Source organism: Amborella trichopoda, chromosome 10 (assembly GCF_054954075.1).
Source record: "Amborella trichopoda isolate Santa Cruz 75 chromosome 10, AtrichopodaSantaCruz75HAP2 v2.0, whole genome shotgun sequence".
NCBI classification, from domain to species: domain Eukaryota; kingdom Viridiplantae; phylum Streptophyta; class Magnoliopsida; order Amborellales; family Amborellaceae; genus Amborella; species Amborella trichopoda.
The window spans coordinates 19,052,451-19,074,152 of record NC_142345.1 but is presented as its reverse complement, the minus strand read 5'-3'; the positions used below and the strand labels follow the sequence as shown (position 1 = coordinate 19,074,152).

Here is a 21,702-nt window from a genome sequence, read left to right as displayed (position 1 = left end):
TAAGTTTAGGTTAATAATACTTGGACTCAACCAATGCAACGGTTTTGTCTTCCACCAAGTGTTCCTCATGGCCCCCCAATGTAGCTTTGAAATAAAGACCCCTCTAAGAGAACCAGTAGGAGTACATAATTGATTCCCTTTGAAGACTAATCCATCCTGTACTATATAATCTCCTGCAACTCCACCTTAGCACTATGGCCAAATCTCTCCAAATCATCATCATCAACATACAACTTACTAGACGCTCAAACCCTGTCATCATAGCTGCCATAATGGTCAAAAGTGATGCTTTCCAGCTCAAGGCATTTGCAACTTTATTATGACTGCCTCGTGACAATTCACGAAGGTAAACTCCCGCAAATATTGCCACCACCTAGCATGCCGACTATTTAGCTTATGCTGCCCATTAATATACTTCGGTGCCTCATGATCTGAAATAAAATAAACTCTCGTTAAATAAGATAATGACACCAATGTCTTAAACCCTGAACGATCGCATAAAATTCCATATCATATGTGGAGTACCGTCAGCGTATATTATTTAGCTTCTTGCTAAAATATGATATAGGTTTGCCCTCTTGGCTCAAAACCCCAGTACCAACATATAAGGCATCACATTCTAGTTGAAACATCTTATCAAAGTCTGGCAATGCTAAAATGAGTGCGTTAGTCCTAGCCTGCTTAATCCTCTCAAAGCTCTTTTCTACTTTTGTGGTCCATTTGAAAGAACCCTTCTGCAAATAGTCAGCAAGTGGTGAATCCTCCAATGAATCGTCAATAAAAAGTGGCCAGCCCATGGAAACTGTGCATGTCATGGACTGATGTAGGGGTGGGCCATTCTTTTATTGCTGCCACATGTTTCTCATCCACCTTGATTGCCTCAATGAAAACAACAATACTGAAGAAACAGTCATGAATTTATACTTCTTCAAATACACATACAGCTACTCCCCGTGTAACAGCTCCAACGTGATCCTTAGATGGCCCATATGCTACTTTCACTAGTGCTGTATATGAGGATATCATCAAAGTATACCATCACAAACTTCCTTAGATACTACTTGAAGACTTGGTTCATGAGCCTCATAGAGGTGCCAGGTGCATTTGATAACTCAAATGGCATTGCCTCTCTTCTTAAATGCTGTCTGCCAGTCATCATCGAGCCTGATTTTGATTTGATTGTAACTTCTCAAGTCTATTTTAGAGAAAATCGTAGCCCCACCAACATGTCCAACATATCATCTAGGAGCGGTATTAGAAAGCGGTATTTTATGTTGATTTTATTAATCGCCTTGCTGTCTACACACATGCGTTAGGAACCATCTTTTTCTTGGGTGTCCACAGTTCTGGCACTACTCCTAGGCTTGTACTCTCCTCTTTTGTAGCAACTCTGAAACTTGCGTCGGTAACTCCTCATGCACCTTAGGGCTCATTCTATGGGCCTCTTTATTTGGGAGATCAATGTTGGATGTCTTGCATAGGAGGTAATTCCTTGGGAAGATCATCTGGTAGACGGCATCATTGAACTCCCTCATCAATGACTCTGGCTTAGGAGGAATCGAACTAATGGGCTTTTCTTCAATTGGCACCACAACATACAACATAGGCAACTCACCCAAATCCCTTATGAACTCTGTCAAAGATAAGAGATTAGTACTGCCCTCCTCTGGTTTTGAAGCACCTTCTGTCTTAGAGGGTCCCAAAATTACTTTAACCCTATCCTTGACAAAGGAGTATGTGTTTTTGAAACCATCATGAGTGGTACGCTTGCCATACTCCTGTGGTCTCCCTAACAACATTGTCAAGCCTCCCCAGGTGCAGAATCTCCCCATATTTCGTCTTTGCATGTTTTTCCAATAGAAAAAGAAACAGGGCATCGTTTAGAATCAGCACCCTCCTTAAACCATGTAATTTTGTATGGCTTTATGGTTTTCTGTCTTGAGCTTAAGCTTGTGAACCATCTCCTAAGAAACTGTATTTTCGATACTTCATTCTTCAAGGATTAGATTACGCACTTTCCAATAAGCAGTACATGTATGAAATATGTTTATGTGAAACAAGTCATTTTCCTTCATGATCCGAGGTGTAATCATGCTGTGCTGAATCCCCAATACCTCCCCATGATCACTATAGGTCACTTCTAGGTCCTCTCCATCAACTGGCTCATCGTAAATGGGATCACCATGAAAAAGAGTGCTTGTTGTCCTCATCATAAAACTCCTCAGAAAGGTTAATGAACTTGCGATTTGGGCTTTGTGATGCGACATGCCCCTCACCCAAATGCTTGTAGCACTTGATGTTGCTACTGGCAGTCTTTTTGTGTCGCCCGACTCTCGAAACAACCCCTTTTTGACCTGAGGCACCTTGCTGGTTGATTGTTCAAGCAATGCGAGATGTTGAACCAGCACCTATTTCACTGCCTTTTCTTCCAAAATCGCCACTATGGACTGCTGCCCTATTTCCTCATCACTTGCACCCATGTCCCACTTGTTTAAGGGTTGTTTCTGCTGAGTTTTAAACCTCGTTGCAAGGTTATAGATGAGGTTCAATTCTGCTGAAAAACTACCACATATAGAATTTATTGGTGCAGTCCATTCACATATCGATCACATCACTACCGGCAGTCAAAAAGTGAAACTCATCTTTGTATTTATCCACCGACCAATCCCTTTGCAGCAAGACATGCTTCTTTTGATATAAGACTGCAAATAATTTTTAGAGATATATTTTTCCTTCATCTTTTTCCTCATCTTATCCTGCAACACAATTTTAGGTTTTCCCAATCTTTGTCGCCTTTCTCTTAGTTGTTCTCCCCATATCGAAGCACTTTTCCTTAGTTTAATGGAAAAAGTTTTAACCTTCTTATTCTCTGGCCAATCCTTATAATCGAAGACCCTCTGTACTGTGTTTAACTAGTCTATAAAGTCGTATTGCGAATTTCCTTCAAAATCAGGAATATCTACTTTTAGATATATGGATTTTGAGTCCCGCCGTTACCTCCGATCATTTTACTCTTCACTTGACTCATCGCGCGAAGAATAATCGTGAAAAAGATTGTACTAACATTGTCTTGGATGAACAAAGCTTTATCTCGCCCATGATCGATGCCTTCAAGCTTCCTTGTGAGTTCTTGATCCTCTCTCTCCTGATTGCGCTCATCACGCGGTGAATGCATATGAATACCCTTGCTTCCACCTCTTCTTGCTGCCATACGTTCACGGAAATCACAAACCATTGGTAGAGAACCAACAAAATTGAACTGAAACGAGCAAGTTTTTAGCTCATTTGGCAAAACTTAGTCTAAAATCAGCAAATCCTAGACTTGGTTGTAGATTTTCAGCTTTGGTATTGAAGAAAACCTGGGCTCTGATACAAATTGATGCAGGAAAATAGAGAAAAGAGGCAAAAATAGTTCAATAAACTATCAAAACAGGTTAGACTTCTCCATAACCCTAGATATAGGGCATGGTGTTACTGTTTAGTCTTGTTTTTGGTGTCCATGGCCCCAAAAGTGCTAAAACCCTAACACCCCCACCCTTTTCTTACACTCTAATAAAAAAAGACCAAAAACTACCCCACCTAATTTAAAACGTCACAAGAATACACCATAAGTCCCTTCACTCAAATTAAAACGTAGAAGTCCTTAAACTGGCCCTAACTTTAAAATGCTGGAAATGACTAAGAGATGTTAAAAACAACCTCAAACTAAAAATAAATGGAGAAGTACAAAAAGTTGGCCTTCCCCTCCTGAATTTCCTTGCAACCTTGGGATGTAGATCATTATCAAGGGGTCCGTCAAAGGGTGGATTGGCCTATGAGAACTGCCATGACTAGTCAAAGGATTGTTTAGCTCGCCAAGATGTCACTGCCAAATCCGATCTTTATTGATACTTGTGTTGGACTGAAGGTCTTGAAGAGTAGTTGTTGTCGAATCTAAATGTAGAGACCACCAGCTTCATGACCACTGCCTATCATCTTTCTCGTATCCAGGTTCTGCAAAACACATGGGAAGGAGGAAGGTTGCACTACAATTTAGACTTTGGGTAATGCTATTGATAGACATTAAGTTTGTGACAAATCTGGGAGCATGAAGAATTAAAGACAATTAGATTTCAAAAGAAATGTTTACTATACCTTTTAGAGCAATAGAGGAAAAGAATCCATCAAAATCCCTAACTTTGTCTTTACTATAACAAAGGGAGTAAGAAGAAAACAAGGAAGACATAGCAGTCACGTGATTGGAGGCTCTTGAATCAATAATTCAGACGTGTTCAGATGCTCTAGAGAGATGTGGTGAGCTTAAGCATGAATAATCCAGGATGGGCCATCTAACTGGGCGATAAACTGGCTAAGGTTCTCAATCTCGTCTTTAGGAATTGGTATCATTACCTTTGGAGCAAAAATTGGAAGTTGGAAAGTGGATAATGGCTGATCAGTACCGACAACATTTGAACCCCAAGTGGATGAAGCATTGTTATCATTAAACTTACCTGGATAGTTGAATTTATCTGGCCGATCAACTAGGTCATAACAAGTTTCTTTGGTACGACCATTTCTATCATAGTGGTTACATTTCAGCTTACTTTTATCTCCTTACTTGGACCCCCTTTCCAAATTTCTGAGGTCCACCCCCCTTATTGTTCTTAGGAGGTAATGATGCTGAGGCAAAGGCAGAACAATCAATTACTTGAGCAGGCGGCATGGCACTGTTTCTACTCTCCTTACTTTGGACAAAGGAATGCACCTGGTTGATCAATGAAAGAGTGTCCCCACTGAATAGTTCCAGGATATGTTCCCTTGGATTTAGTAATATTACCATCAATGTATTCTAATTTCTCCCCTTCCATTAATAATTTAGCAAACTGTGACCTCTTTAAATAATTTGTCCCTTCGAATTTGATAGTCATAATCTGCAGTCCAAGATTATCTCCATTGGTACCCATAAAGGAGGTTATCCCCTACTAGAGATGATGGAGGTGTGGCTTGAATCACCGATATTAGGCATGTTGATCATAACATAGCTTGAACACACCAAGCAAATGCACTGATCAACACAACTAGCCCCTCAAATTCAATTCCTACAGGGATCCAAGACCACCTCTAGAAGAAATCTCTATAATGAATGAGTTTCGCAACTCACAGATAAGGATGTGACTCATTTTAGTTGTCTGACAATAGAACTTGACACCATCTAACCATCCCAACAGATCTAGGGTTTCTAATCCTGCATTCAAAACTTGAAGAAGGATAGCAACTGCGAAATTATGGTTTTACATTTGATACCTATTTTTTCAAATTGAGAGTTTCTGATTTTATGGCTCATGAAGACCCTCTCACGGTCAGATCCATCATTAGAGTTTCAAAGGCCATCCCAAAGTATCCTGCTCTGATATCAAGATAAAATACACAAAAGCAATCAAAGGGAAAAAAAGAAAAGAAAAGAAAGAGAATAGGGAAGATGGAGACCTAGAGAGTGGAATGAAGAAGATGAGAGAGAGAGAGAGAGAGAGAGAGAGAGAGAGAATGAGAGAGTCGCATTGGGTCTAACTTAACTTCACCCCCTCTCTTTCATTAAATTAATATTTACCAATGTACAATAGTGCCCTAAAGTAAGAAAATGACAGATAGGTCATTAAGGACTTAAATACAATGGAAAGAATTATGAACATCTAACTTTCCTTTTAGTGTTTACTTGTTGGATAGACGTATGATTCTCCTTAATTTCTATTTTTCTTAAATTCCCTTTCTATTCTCTTTTAAATTTCTATTTTTCTTAAATTCCCTTTCGATTAATGTTATGTTTGCTTTTCCAAGGTTAAGATGGGGAAATTAAATTCTTTGTCGTTTCAAGAAAAGGAAATTAGGCTTTTTTTTTCAACTTGGCTATCTGTTGCTATTGTATTATAAACTTGTATAATGATGATGAACCTTTGCCCTCTTACAAGAGGTAATCAATGTACATATCTGCAAGGCAATTGTTGTACATGAGTGGAGACAATAATTTGCTCATTGAGAAACATATTAAAATTATTTGATACAACTACATCTTGTAAATATTCAAGGGTGTACAAGAATGGTCATATTGCAGTGTACTATATGACTTGATGATCAAGGTAGTTTGCATTGTAGTTGTGGGCCTCTTTGGTTACTTACTCATTGATAAAGCTGACAGTGGTATGCCATGTTGCAGGTAGTTTTTACTTGAAACTTGCTAAAAGTTTTTTTTGGATACCATAACTACATTGCATTAATTGGACAACTGAGGAAATAACTGGACCTATATAATGAGGCATGTTATAATTCTTATAGAGGTCGAGTGTTGGTTGAATCACTTGTGAAATGGTTATTGGTATTTTATGGGACAATATACTTTGTAGCACCAAATTTTTTGTTTCTTTTGTATGGATCGGTCTTTATGAATGAAACTGTCATGGATGGGTTGAACCTTAACAGAGCTAGGCATGACCTCACGGGTTGGGGGTTCTCTTCAATGGCGTATCATCAGTGACCATCAGGTCATTCCTTGTAGTGGGGGCCTGCCCTTTAAGGTATAAAGATCCCACTTCCCAAATTTAGTGCAATGTTTGCCCATTGCATCCCTTTTAATTTTTTTTTCCTTTTCTTCTCTTGCATTTCCTGCCATGTTTCGCCACCACATTAATGCTTCCTTGCAGCTGAGCTTCGGTCCAGTCTTTCTCATCTGCAGTGGTGAGCAGAGTATAGCAACCCCTGCACTTATCTTTGAGTTGGTTAGTGCTTGTCTTGCACCGATCGCTGTCTACTGTAGGGAGTGAGCAGTGTAGCTTACATGTTTCAATGGATGCGTGATAATAGACATTTTGTTTTCAGAGGTTATTAGTTATGAGCTATTAGTGTCATTGTATGATGGGGTTATGCTGTCTGAAGAAGCAAACCAGTCATGTATTCTTGTTGATGTGATGTACACTGGCATCGATGTATCTGAGTAATGGATGTCTTTGTACATAGATGATTTTTCCTAACATAATATCAGTGATGATAGAACTTGGAAGATAACATGAGAAAAGGGTGAAGTCTTTAAAAAATGAAATTCAAGCCATTATTTGAAGCCAATTAGGATCTTAGTAACCACATCCTACTATTATGACACGGCTTCTTTTTCTGAAATCTATGTTCATATGGAGTTACCATTTGTTGCTTCTGTTGGATGCAGATGCCTTCTTTCATGCTTCCATGTGCAAGGCACCAAAAAGAAACACCTGCCTGTGGAAATAATATTTGTGATTTGGCTTGGCTAATTGTTTGTTTTTTATTATTTCTGGGTGTATGAATTTAACATAAAAATCTCTCCAAAGAAATTTTAGTGGTAGACATTCTAGTGATGGTTTGGATAGCTGTACTGTACTATTAATATTGGGCTCAACTTTCTGGCCAGTCTTTTTTCGTCTTTTCATTCATTGTGATAGAAGCATGTGATTTATCTAGGGTTTTTGGTTCATCGTTTCCCATGGATCTGAATAAAGATGGATGGTCTAAAATTCACGTCTTCTGTTGAATACTAACGGATTGCTTTGCTACTTAGCGAAGTATTGGTAGTCTGCCCATTTGCCAGGTTTTACTATGTTCTTATGCAGAATATTTGTTGTCTCTAGGTGGCTGAGCGTGCTTTGTTTTTGTGGAACAATGATCACATCCTTAGCTTGATCACTCAGAATCGCAGGGTCATACTGCCCATCATTTTCCCATCCCTTGAGAGAAACACGAGAAATCATTGGAACCAAGCGGTTCAGAGCCTAACTTTGAATGTGCGGAAGATATTCACAGATGTGGATTATGAACTTTTTGAGGAGTGCCTTCTCAAGTTTCAAGAAGACGAAGTCAAGGAGAAAGAGATGCATGAGAAGCGAGAATCTGCATGGAAGCGTTTGGAGGATGTTGCTGCTTCAAAAGCCGTCAGTAATGAAGCTGTTCTTGTATCACGCTTTATGTCCTCCGTAAGCATGCCCACAGCTGCTAGTCCAAGAACAGCTGTTGGGGGTTGATGTTTTTTGAACCCCACAACTATGGTGGTGTTCTCCCTTTTCTTTGGGTCTCATATGATGCATAGCGGAAAGAAAAAATGTGGGTCGCATGTCATTTGGCCAACTATCCAATCCGTGATGTAAAGGATGATTTGGTGTTTGTCTTCTTTGGTTGATCTCTCTGTCTCTCTATCTATCTATCCCCCCCTTGAGAAAAAAAAGAAGAAAAAAACCCTTCTTTTTTTCTCTTTCCTCTTTTTCTTCTGTTTTTCTGTGGGAATGGAAGTGCAAAGTATCCGTCATAAGAGACTATTATAGAGGTAGTCATTTTGCGGATATCCTTCATGATAGTATTTTATATCATGAAAAATTGCTTCAGCCTTTAGCCTGGCTCTGGTTTCTCTTGAGCAATGTCATGTCTGAGTTTTTGCCGTATTTCTTTGGAGGAATGGTTTTGTACAGGAAATCATTCTCCTTGTTGGGTCCATCAAATCAATTGGTTGCTTCTGATCATCAGCAGAGCAAGTGGCACTCTTAAATCTGTGTTTGCTCTTCCAGTTGATGCCAAGATCATGAAACACACATGTAAGAAAGAAAAGTCATAGAAAAGGACCAGATGGAAACACACATGTAAGGAAGAAAAGTCATAGAAAAGGGACGGGATGGAAAAATGTGGGTCCCCATAAGTGAAGGAATTTTGGTTTTGTCTTGAATTTAGCTTTCTTGGGAAAATGTTGGTCCCCATATCAGGTTGTTTACATGTAAAGTAGTACATTCCTTGTACACATCATCAATGTTGGCCCACCCATCAATATATGAAAGCTCCCATTCGTTATACGTGTTATACTTACGTAGCACCTATGGCCTACTGCTTTCGAAAAGCAACGATGTGTGACCATTTTGCTTTACCCCCTTTCTCTCGATCATCTGATAAGAATCGAGATGATTGATTCTCGATCGATTTTTATCGAGATGATTGATTTTCGATTGATTTTTATTGGAAATCAGTCGTGTCTAAAGGCGAACGAAGGATTCGTAGTGATAATTCGACGAGTTGCTATAGTAACAAGAGATTTCAATCGGTTATCACTGTTTTTAATGTTCAGTTTTCACTTTTAAGACATTTTATTTCCTCATCATTAAAACGTACCGAGAGCGATTATTTCCTCTTCATTAAACCGTGTCATTATTATTACGATTACGATGTACCAAAAACCATTTTCAATGTTCTGTTTTTATTTTTAAGACATTTTATTTCCTCATCATTAAAACGTACCGAGAGCCATTATTTCCTCTTCATTAAACCGTGTATTATTATTACGATGTACCAATAACCAAGAGCCATGTCATCTTTAAAACGTACCAGAACTTGGGAGTCGCGTCATCACTTCCACACATAACAACCAAACTTGGGAGTCACGTTATCACTTCCCATATGACAACCAAGCAAGAAATGCATGGCACCTTAGAAGATGTTGGTAACGTCCCATGCCTCACACGTGTGTAACCTACTGCCCTTTACATTGGGTTCTTGACCTTTTATAGCTACAGTGACTTTTTTAAAGACGATGATGTGGGACTAAATTTACCCCTCTTGAACTCTTATTGATGTGAAAATCGTAGCCATTGTATAAACACTAGGGTGAAATTAACTAGGGTGAAATTAACGTGGAAGTATATTATACTTTGCAAAATACTATGATATATGATATGTGATTTTTTTTTTACTTTTTTTTTTTGTTTTTGCGAATTTTAACATTGTTAGTTTCTATTTCTACGTGAAAAATCTTTTCTTGAATATATTTGTAATGTTATAATATTGAAATTTATAAGGGAATTTATTTTTATTTTTATCTTATGATATGGAAGTGTTTCTTAATATTTTTTTTAATCATAGTTATAATATTATAAATAATAATTATACATTGGTAATCAAATCTTGTATTTTATTATGAAGTATATAATGTAATATTTTTATCATAGTGATAAATTCATTTATTTGTATTATTAATTTATTATAATCCATGTATGATTATATGCTTCATCCATGATAATTTTATGTTTATTCTTTTGTGTGACGTAAATTTAATGGTTAACAGTAGTTCATATAGGAAAAGAACATATCAATATTCACATATTGATACAAAAAAAATGAAAGTTATTAATGTAGTACCGTCATTTCTTATTAGATTTATGAAAAACATGTATAATATTTTAATATATTTTTTACATTTTTTTTATGGGCGAATTCGATCGATTCCCGATCCAAAAATGTCGAATCACCGATCCGGATGGATTTTTGGGGTGCCCGACCCGGGGCACCGATCCGTTTTTTAAACCACTGCTTCGGGCAATAAAACCAGTAGGGTGAAAATACTAATTCATTAAGATGAAAGTACATTAACCCTTTGCAAAATAAACTTTACAATACCATATGATATGTGATTATATATATATATATATATATATATATATATATATATATATATATATATATATACACACACCGATCCGTTTTTTAAACCACTGCTCCAAGCATTAAACCAGTAGGGTGAAATACTAGTTCATTAAGATGGAAGTACAATAACCCTTTGCAAAATAAACTTTACAATACCATATGATATGTGATTCTATTACATTCATTAATATGAAGTTTTGATTCTATTACATTGTTTTATAAACTTTACATTCTTTTGATCGTTTCTATAAAACTGGATAAAACAATGCAATAGAAACGATCAAAACAGAGAAGAATATAAAAATGCTAAGAAAAACGCTAAACAAATAATAAGTGAAGCTAAATATAAGATATATGATAATCTATATAATAATTGGGATTAAGAGAAGGTGAAACGATGCCTTCAAATTAGCAAAAATAAGAGAGAGATAGTGTGGAGATCTAAGCCATATTAAATGCATTAAGAGTAAAGATCAAAGGGTCTTGGTGAAGGATGACGAGATTGACGAAAGATGAAGAGTTTATTTTAAAAAATTATTCAATGACGAATACAATGAGAACAGAGCGATAGAAATAGCTGTTAGTATAAATGAGGGTGGCGGTCATTGATACATTCGTAATATTAGGATATCATAAATGAAAGAAGCTTAAAAAATGATGAAGATATAAAAGGTTTTGGGACCATTTGGTATCTCGATAGAAGTTTGGAAGTGCATGGGGGAGATTGGCATTGATTGGCTGACGAAGTTGCTCCAGAAGGTGTTGAGAACAAAGAAAATAGCAGACGAATGGAGGAAAAGTATTGTGATATCTATTTACAAGAACAAAGGAGACATACATAATTGTGCGAACTATCTTGTGAGCCATACTGTGAAGCTTTGGGAGAGAGTAATTGGGCAACGACCAGAGCATGAAACAAATATATCTGAAAATCAATTTGGTTTTATACCAGGAAGGTCAACAACTGATGCTATTTTCCTACTTAGGCAATTGATTGAGAAGCTTAGGGCAAAATGAAAAAACCTTTAAATTCTACTTCTAGCAAGCCTTTAAATTCCTAATTTTATATATGTCGGTGGTGGCATGGAATGTCCGAGGCCTTAGGGGCCGTGGTAAGTAGCAGATGTTGGTGTTCTAAAAAACCAAAATAATGTGGAGATATTGTTTATCTTAGAGATTAAATTGCTAGCCGATTTGACTAGTGTTTAATCACAAAAATGGGGTTTTACAATAATTTTATACCTAATGATGTCAATGTTAGATCTATAATCAATCATACTACTTTGGAATCCTTCAATATATTCAATCAGTGTGATTTATATTAATGATCAGATGATTACTGTTGAGGCTTCTCGTTTATGTAATGGTAAATTGTTTGTGGTATCTGGGGTATATACTTTCAATTCTGTATCTCAGAGGGCTTTACGTTGGGATCATATGAGATGTATAAGGGATGCCACAACAATACCTTGGTTAGTACTAGGGGATTTCAATACTTTATTAGTTAGTTCAGAGAGGACGGGGGGCAGTGGTTCCTTACCCTCGGACTCAGGTGACTTTGCGCAAGTTACGTTTGATTGCGCACTAACTGACCTTAATGTTGTCAAATGATGATGTCCTTGATCTAATAGCCAACTTAAGAAGAGGTGTATAAGGAGATTGGACTGTGCCATGGCAACCACAGATTGGGTATTGGGCTTTACAGAATCCAAAGTTAAGCTTCTTCCTAATGGGAACTCTGATCATTGCCCTTTGCTAGTGTCAATGTTAGATTTGGGTTCGGTCGGGCCAAAACCCTTTAAGTAATTATTAACTTGAGAAAATGTTCATTGCTTTCTTGATATAATTTCAGCTTCTTAGCAAGGGTGAGTTGGGGGTACTCCTATGTTTCGTCTTGTTACAAAGTTAAAAAGATTGAAGGGGGGCCTACACGCATGGAACACAAATGTGTTTGGACATATGGGTGATTCTATTACAATAGTTCGACAACAATTGTCTTCTCTATATGATAGCTTTTTCCATGATCCCTCTAATAATGCTTTGATGATAAAAGAGAATGATCATACTCAGAAATTACAGATCCTCTTGGGACATGAAGAGAGCATAGGAGGCAAAAGTTGAGGCAGAAGTGGTTAAAGGAAGGGGATTTTAATACTAAGTTCTTTCATTTATCTACTGTGATGAGGAGAAAAGGCGATCATATTATCACTTAAGGATTAAAATGGTAATTATCTAGTTACAAAAGTAGATATAGATAATTATATGATTGGATTTTTTGAAGATCTCCTAGTCTAAGAAAGTGATATCGATCTTCATCTGGCTGAGCAGTTTGCTTAGTTTTATTAGAAGGAGAAATTGGTTGAAGAGGTCACTCTAGAAGAGATAAAGGATTGTGTTTCGGGTATGAAGTGCGACAATGCTCTAGGCCCTGATGGTTTCTCTATTGAATTCTATAAATTTGGGTGGGAGGTTATTGGTTAGATGCCTCGATCTCGCCCTTTGGGTCGAGTTGGCCTGGTGGCATGTGTCTCGGGTTTCAATGCAAACCCGGGGCTTGAGACCACTTTCTTGGGAACCTTGCTAAAGAGAAAGGGCAGATACCCCAATTGATGAGAGATAAATTTGATGTGAGGCGGGACACATCTCACTTAGGTCCGTGACTCACTTGGGCTGACTCGTGTGGGCGCCCTCTTAGATCATGACGGAAAGCCTCCCAGTCCTTTAACTGGTTCGAAATCACCTCCCTTGATCAGTACTCTCCTGTTTCTGCGATCACACACACATGGTTAATTTTATAAGACAAGTGGGCCAAGGGACCCCACCTTGTCTTTGGGCGAATGCACATAGGCATGCACATCTAGAAGAAGAAGGAAAGAATAAGAGGATAGAGATTGAGGTGATAAGAGGAGAAAAAAGAGATATAATAGAAAAAAGAAAAGAGAAGAATTTGACCAAGTGGCTAGACTAACATAGTGGCTAGACTAGTAAGTGATTGTTACCTGGCGTGGTAGCAAGATGGGCATGGTAATTCAGATCGACACAGCGGCAATACTACTCGATGACAAAACCAACATCGATCAACTTGGCATGATGGCCTCTCGTGGAAGCAAGACGGGCAAGTTAATTCAAATCGGAACGATTGCAATATTGCTTGACGACGAGACCACCATGGCAGTGCTAGACTTAGCCGATCTCTTGATCGAACGAGAGAGAAAGAGAGAAGGAGAAGAAAAGAAGAAAAAAAGGAGAAATAAGAGAGAAGAAAAAGAAAGAAGAGGAGAAAGATGAAGAGAAGAGAAGAGAGAAAAAGATGAGAGAATAAGAGAGAAGAATGAGATAAAGTAAAATAAAATGAAAGAGGTAAATGAAGTAAATAGAATAAAATAAAATAAAGTGGATAATGAGATAGGATGAAAAGATGGAGTAAAGCAATAATAAGATGGTTCAATAAAATACTAATAAGAAGAAAGATTAGCTTTAATAATGATAAAAAAAAACATTAATTGAGGGAGAGCAAGCTTTTTTGTGGGACTTTATGTGCATGAAAGGAGGTAAAGTAACATAGAAAAAAGAAAGTAGTACTTTCGTTTAGGGAGCGAATGGGATGGTTTATGAGTAGAACGTGAATGGAAGAGGATAACCGTGAGATAAAAGGAGGAGAGGAGGTTAGTTTAGAGGAAGAGGGCTTTTGGTTGCGTTGAACGAGGGAAAGTGAACCGAGCGAAATTTAACGAAAAGAAACGGCAGCAACGAAGAAATATTTTTCTTCCTTTTGCTTTGTGGGTTTTTAGAGAGAGTGAGCGGAGAATCGCAGAGAGCAACACGGGAGAATGGGGAAGCGAAGGTGAAGGGGAAAAACGCAGTGGGATGGAGATGACAGTTGAGTGCGTTGAGGGCTGCAAAGGATGAGTTGCAGTGAGGTGAGCGAGATAGTTGCTGATTTACAGCCAATAGTAGCTGACCGAGGGAGTGAAAAAAGGGGGCTGAGATGAGGGAAGTGGATGAGAGAAAGAAGGGGGCTGCGAGAGTAAGTGCAGGAGCAGGGTGGTGGTGCTAGTGACGAAGCAAGGGTAGCCTGGTTGCAGGCGAAATCAGCTGATGAGGGATGGCTCAGCAAGAGAAGAAGGATTGTGCGGCTAAAAGTTGCAGCTGGTTGCAATTAATTGCAGGGAATTAGAGGAAGAGAAGAGGCTGGCTGGTGTGGGTCATGGCTTATGTGGGGAGTTAGAGAGAGAAATTGTAGTGGTGGAGCAGAGATTGGGGGCAGCAGGGTAGAAAGAATGGGTGGCAGGGCCGAAGATTCGAGAGAGGTGGAGATGATCAAAGAGAGGCGGAGATTGGCTGCTGCGTAGTGGTCACAGTCGAAAGGGAGGCGAAGAGAAGGGTGGGTGGTGGGGACAGAGGTGGTGGTGCCTGAGGAAGTAAGTGAAGAGAAGGGTGATGGTGGACCACCTGGTTGTGAAAGGAGAAGGGAGTGGTTGGTAACAAAGAGAGGACGCCATGGGAAAGTGGCGGAGGTGTGGAGATGAGTGGCAGTAATGGCAGGGACGGTAGCTCGCATCTGGCCTCCAAGAGAGAGAGGGACGAGAGGATAGTAAAAGAAGATGGTGGCTGCTAGTGATGGACCTCGGTGGCAGCGATAAGGTGGTTGATAGGTGGTCGCCGCGTTAGGCAAGGCAGATAAAGTCTGCACAAGGCGTTCAACGCACGGCAATGGGGTTTGTTGCGCGCACGGCGCTGTGTAGAACAAGCGTGGGTAATAGTGGTGTCACGGGAACATGTATAGTGCGAAGGAAAAAAAGACCACGAGGGTGCACCAGAAAGGGGAAGGCGAGGGAAGACTAAATAAGCAGGACCACCAGGGAGAAAAAAGGTGGACCCGAGGGTGCACCAGAAAGAGGAAGGTGAGGGAATACGAGGTAAGAAGGACCACAAAAAAAAGAAGAGAAAAAGGTGGACCCGAGGGGTGCATAAGGATCGTATATTGAGAATAAAGGGTAAAGAAAAAGGAAAATTGGTGGTCATGCTGGACCACGAGGAAGGAAAGGGGAAGATTGTGGTCATGAGGAACCACAAGGAGGATAGAAGAAAAGAGATCATGGTCAAGCGAAACCACAAGAGAAAAAGAGATAGAAGAAAAGAAAATTTTATGCTTGGTCGTGAGACCGCCATCTAGACAGAGAGAGGAGAGAGAGAAAGAGAGGAGAGAGAAAAAGGAAACGAGAAAAAATTAAAATAAAAAATTACCTTTTAAGCTTAAGGGTACCGATCAAAAAGTTCTCTCTCCTTTCTTTCTCTTTCCAAAGAAGAAACATGACCAACTCTTGCTCTTGAAAATGATTTTTTTATTATTAAAAAGAGGGTTATTTACAGCATAGGGATCCAAATATGGGTGGACAATATATATATATATATATATAGCATGGGGATCCAAACATAGGTGGACAATATATAATAGCATGGGGATCCAAACATAGGTGGATAAATAATTTTTGACCTAATTGAAGATAATTATAATTTTTTGAATTAAATAAAATAAGAAAAATAGGTGCAAATTGATAGATTTGTCCCTTCTTAACAATTAGAGAAATTTCAAAACAGTCTATGTTGAGAACTTGGAACGTTCTTGATTCTTTTTAGACGATCCATTGACGATCTGAACTCCGAATGAACAAAAGATGATCACCTTCGCATAAGGTTCGATATAACGATCATTTTGATGTCAATTGTAAGTTATGAATCACACTTTAAAGGCATGATTACATAACTTGAAATTCACATAGATCTTGAAAACTTTCGATCGATAGTACGTTTTCTTGTCGATGTTTTTATATGATTTCTTCATTGAATTGTACCAAGCATATCACCATGACCGCGTTGCAACAAACAGAACGCGATTTTGTGCCCAAATGAAGTTTTGACAATCTTGGACTTTTGTTGGAATTTGGGATTCAGGCTACCGTAATCTGCAGTGACTTCAAATTGGTCTTGTGTGAAATCCAAGTGTTCATCATGCACGGGGTTCGGACCAGTGATGCTACTGACTTTATGCACGTGATGCAATTGGTCTCATGTCGATCGGGCTCGTAGGTGCTGTGGTTTGGCCGCTCGAGTTAATGGATGTCTTGCTGATTTTCTGCAACGTACGGCTTCTAATCACAAACTTCTCTCTAGCTTTTCTCCCGGCTTGGTCATCATCACGGGGTACCACATATCAAAATGCTCGTTTCGACTAGACGAACATGCTCCAACAAATTTGAGCACGATCCAATCTTAGATGAGAGAGATATGGATGTCGCAAGTTCTTTGTTCGTGACTGTGCTTTAATGAAGTTAAGTTGCAGGGTGGTCACATGGGAATAATGTGCAGCTCCTCCTGTTTCGATCTTTTGCCCATAACGTTTTTCTGGAGTGTTCGTTTAAGCTGAAATTTGATCCATGAGGATTTTCAACCATTTCGGATCTAATGACGCGGGTCCCATGACCATTTGATGCTCTGAAAGTAGGGTTCCAATTATAGGAGTCCATTTCAGGGTGCTTATGGCTGATTATGCCGAAACTGTTTATCAATCTGCACTGCCTTAGACATGTCGGAATATGATGATACTTGGCAGGAGACTTTTAGGAGTCCTTATAAAGATCTTAACCTATTTTGGGGCAATTTTGAGCTGTCAAAATTTCCACTATTTGTCAGGTTTTATTGATCCACTTCTCTCTTTTACTCTGCATCGGGGACCCATGGTGCTGAAAAATGTCTTCAAACAACATGCCCCGTCGAATGTTGTGTTTCGAGAGAAGCGAGAATGACCACATTAAAAAACATTTCTTCGGCTTTATTTCTTTTTTCTTCCTAGTCACAGGACCACGTGAATGCTGAGGAGATATCCACACAATGTTATAACCACTATGCTCAGACGTTTGGACACATCTGCCTCAGATCCACCCATGGAGACCTTAGGGGAGAAGAGACTTTGAAGGATCTTGTGATCATCGTCTTCACCTTATGGACTCTTTTTTATTTTGAAGGATCTTTCGGTCATCGTTCTCACCCTCAAGGACTCTTTTTGTTTTTGGAGGGAACTTTTGGTCATCGTCCTCACCCTTAAGGACACTTTTTGTTTTTGGAGAGATCTTTCGATCATCATTCTCACCCTCAAGGACTCTTTTTGTTTTTTAAGGGATCTTTCGGTCATCGTCCTCACCCTCAAGGACTTTTATTTTGTTTTTTGGAGGGATCTTTCGATCATCGTCCTCACCCTCAAGGACTCTTTTTGTTTTTTGGAGTTTGGGAGATCTTGTGAGGCTCTTGATTTGGAACCTGACCGTTGAGGATTTTTGTGTGGGCCTGGTTAGCCCGAATTACGCCTGTTTGGTAATTGGGTACCAGCTGAGGGTGTGACGTTGTGTCAACCTGCTTTATCGGTCCAAGCATCCTTTGCGGGTTTTCACCTGGACTGGGGAAGTGGAGCCGTAAAGACAGTTTTCACCAACCTCCTTTATTTTTGGGCTCTTTTACCCATGACCTTGCGGTCATGTCCACCCTTTTCATCCATTTTATTCACGAAGCCCTTTCGGGTTTTCACAGTGCCCAGGTTTTATTTTTTAACATTTTTACTCACGGTTTCGTGAGCGTACCCATCCTTTCTTTTAACTTTTTTTTGACATTTTTACCCATGACACCCTTGTGGGTTTTCGTCATGTCCGTCCTTTTTTTCGTCATGTTCGTCCTCTGGAACCTTCTAGAAATAGTTTAACGTCACAGAGCCTAGACGTGTTCTATAGTTTAGGGTCATATAACTGGACCATGGTGGTGATGGATGAAAGCCTTTGGAGGCTATTGAGCGAGCACGGTGGTGATTATACTCACTTTGGGGAAATGAGAGGTGGATAGTAGTGACCCATTAGCTGACGGGGAATATGGATGGTGGAATGGTTCACCGTTTCGTGAACATGGGTGAAACTCACTGAGCAATGGTGAATGGTGTAGAGGGGAATGGACTCCTTAGGGAGTTGATGAAGATGGGACGCGCAAAAGGGTATTGTGCGCGCTTGTGTGTGTGAAAGCATGTTTAAAGTGCAGCCTCTTGGACCTTGTGCGAAGTAGTTTAACGTCGTGTGGCCTAGACGTGACTATAGTTTTGGGTCATACAATTGGACCTTGACTATGCAGTTTAAAGTCATGTAGTTAAAACCATGCAATTTAAGGTTGTGCAACTAGACCTCCACTATAGTTTAAGGTCATATAGTTTGGACCATCACTGTGCAGTTAAAAGTCTTGCAATGACGACCATGTAGTTTAAGGTCATACAACTCGACCTCTGCTACAGTTTAAGGTCTTATAGTTTGGACCATGCAGTTTACGGTCGTGCACCTAGACCATTTAGGTGGGTCGCCATGTATGTAAAGCTCCGTGTGGGAATAGAGATAGTGGTTCTGTGAGAAGCGGACCCACTGGGGATTAATGGGGTAAATATGACTCCACGGGGATGAAGGGCAGTGGCATCCATGTAACTCTACTAGGGATGGTGATTGACACACTGGGCGGTATTAAGGCCTGACAAAAGGGCATGGATGGCAATAAGGAATGGAAGACATCGGTAAGGGTTGTACGCATGAAAAAATGTGATGCCATGGGCAGTTCAGGTTCATGATGTAGGTTTAAAGGGGCCACAGATGGTGCGTTTCAGCTGGGGGGAAGATGGGAGCTAGGCGGTGAAAGGCCCTATCAGGCGAAATGGTATGAAGCCACCCGATCAGGACTGCGGTACTCCTCTTTGGGTTACAACATTGTAGAGGCAGACCCATGCTTCAAAATCTCACAATTAAAACTGTGGTACACCTCTTGGTCAAGGAGGTGGGCGCATGCTTTTTACTTCGAAGCTGTATAGTCGGAACCATGGTACACCACATGGAGAGATGAGTGCATGCCTTGATGATTATATGCTTTCGCTTTGAAGCCTTACAGTCAAAACTATCATACGCCTTTGAGAGACAAGCGCATGCCTTGATGATTACATGCTTTTTCTTTGAAGCCTCGTAGTCGAAACTATGGTATGCCTCTTAGAGACGAGCACATGCCTTGATGATTACATGCTTTTGGTTCGAAGCCTCACAGTCGAAACTATGGTCTGCCTCTAAGAGACAAGAGCATTCCTTGATGATTACATGCATTTGCTTCGATGCCTCATAGTCGAACTATGGTACGCCTCTTTGAGATAAAGCGTGTTAGAGGCGGTCGCATGCTTTGGAATGCATGCTTTGCTTTGAAACCCCACAGTTGAAACCGTGGTATGCATCTTTGAGATATAACTTTGTAGAGGTGGGCACATGCTTTTGGGATCTCACAATTAAAGCAGCGGTACACCTCTTTGTTGATGAGGCGGTTGCACGCTTTGTCGATGAGGCGGTTGCACGCTTTGTTGATGAGGCGGTTGCACGCTTTGTCGATGAGGCGGTGCACGCTTTGTCGATGAGGCGGTTGCGTGCTTTGTCGATGAGCCGGTTGCACTCTTTGTCGATGAGGCGGTTGCATGCTTTGTCGATGAGGCGTTGTAGAGGCGGTCGCATGCTTTGGAATGCATGCTTTGCTTCGAAGCCTCACAATCGGAACTGCAATACGCCTCTTTGAGATATGGCTTTGGAGAGGCGGGCACATGCTTTGAAATGCAGGCTTTTCTTCGAAGCCTCATAGCTGAAACTATGGTATGCCTCTTTGGGATATGGTTTTGTAGAGGCGGGCGCATGCTTTGAAATGCATGCTTTGCTTTGAAGCAGCACAATCGGAACTGCGGTACGCCTCTTTGATATATGGCTTTGAAGAGGCGGGCGCATGCTTTGAAATGCACACTTTGCTTCGCAGGCTCATAGTCACGACCGAGGTACACCTTGATTTGGGAGGACACCTCGAAGGGGTGGTGTTTTTTCATCGAGGGCTTGTGAAGAAGGATGTAGTAGGGGATGTGTAGGAGGGTGTCATGCGATAACCCCATAGAGCCATGTAACATATCAATGGACTATATATCATGCAGTTTAACATCTTGCTACAAAGACGTGAGACATTTTTACTCGTATCGACCAATAAAGTAAGATCAACACACCCGTCATTTGAGAGTGAGTGCCCCAAAGGGTTTTCATCGCATCCCCTTTATTTCGACACTCTTGCCCGTAGTGCCCTTGCAGGTTCTCACTATGCCCGTCTTTTTCTTTCTTTTTTTTCTTTTTTTTTTTGAAACATATTTTTCCCATGGTGGCCTCTGTCGTGCACACCATGTCCGTCTTTTTTTTTTGAAGAGGCGTGTTTAAGGTCATGCTACTGTGACCGGCGGGCATGTTTAAGGTCTTTCCTCTGAGACTATGTGTTGTGCAATTTAATGTCGCGCCACTAGGACATGTGCGACAGTTTAGGGTCGTATGGCTTGGACCTTTACTTTGCAGTTTAGGGTCATGCAACATGGACCATGCAGTTTAAGGTCGTACAACTAGACTGTTTGTTTTTCAGCACCTTGGTCCTTGGTAGGAAACAGGCCAATAAAGACTACAAACAATGGAAACTCTTGACAGTCCCAGAATGGCACCAAAACTGGTCGGGATCTTCGTCAGCACTTCAAAGGACCACCTGCTGAGTTTCATCGTAATCAGATATGTATAAGGCCATGAGCACAAATAAACAATTTCAACAAAATCAGTCTCTAACACCTTGAAATGAACCCCGTAATTAGAGCTGTACTTTTGGTACGTCAAACTACTGTGGGACTACCATCATTAGATCCGACACGGTCAAAAACTCCTATAAGTCAAGTTTCGGCTTAATCGGGCACTCCAAGACAAAGTTATGGCTAAAAGACTAAAAAGGGATAGGCCGCACACTATTCTCGTGTGGCCCCACTACACCAAAATACCATTTAAGGTGGTTGTTTTTACAGTCACGGGCTGTCATTTTTAGGGCATATATCTCACTCGTTCTAAATCGGATCACTTCCAAATTTGGTGAGCGTGTTCGTCTCGTCAAGATGAACAGTTCGATATGTGGTACGTCCCTTGATGATGCCCGAGTAGAGAGAAAAACGAAATGAAAGTCGCTGATCCGAGAAGAGAGTTGCAAAAAATTCAGCAGCAAAGCACCTCATTCGAGTAGCCAGATCATGAAGCTTGCGTACCCGATCGACACCAAACCAATTGCATTATGTGTGTGAGGTCCGAGGCTATGTCTAGTCCGAACCTCACGTATGATGAACAGTTGGATTTT

The 21,702-nt window shown here is 40.2% G+C and overlaps 1 protein-coding gene and 2 long non-coding RNA genes across 4 annotated transcripts in view; 1 reads left to right on the top strand and 2 right to left on the bottom strand.

The window, feature by feature from the left end:
• LOC18425485 (serine/threonine protein phosphatase 2A 59 kDa regulatory subunit B' gamma isoform) overlaps positions 1-8,167 on the top strand; it is a 34,551-nt gene extending 26,384 nt beyond the window's left edge. For both annotated transcript variants that reach the window (XM_020662040.2, XM_006830028.4), the window contains one exon: positions 7,632-8,167. In XM_020662040.2, the coding sequence (XP_020517699.1) occupies positions 7,632-8,021 (390 nt within the window). In that variant the 3' untranslated portion in view covers positions 8,022-8,167. The remainder of the gene's footprint in view (positions 1-7,631) is intronic.
• LOC148780075 (uncharacterized) lies at positions 7,751-10,040 on the bottom strand. Its single transcript, XR_016042810.1, has 2 exons — positions 9,364-10,040; positions 7,751-8,551 (listed from the first exon to the last, which is right to left on the bottom strand). It is a non-coding gene; the product is annotated as an uncharacterized LOC148780075 (long non-coding RNA).
• Positions 10,041-10,590: 550 nt separating this feature from the next.
• On the bottom strand, positions 10,591-15,228 carry LOC110006479 (uncharacterized). Its single transcript, XR_002279489.2, has 2 exons — positions 13,458-15,228; positions 10,591-13,224 (listed from the first exon to the last, which is right to left on the bottom strand). It is a non-coding gene; the product is annotated as an uncharacterized LOC110006479 (long non-coding RNA).
• Between the last annotated feature and the right edge of the window lie 6,474 nt (positions 15,229-21,702).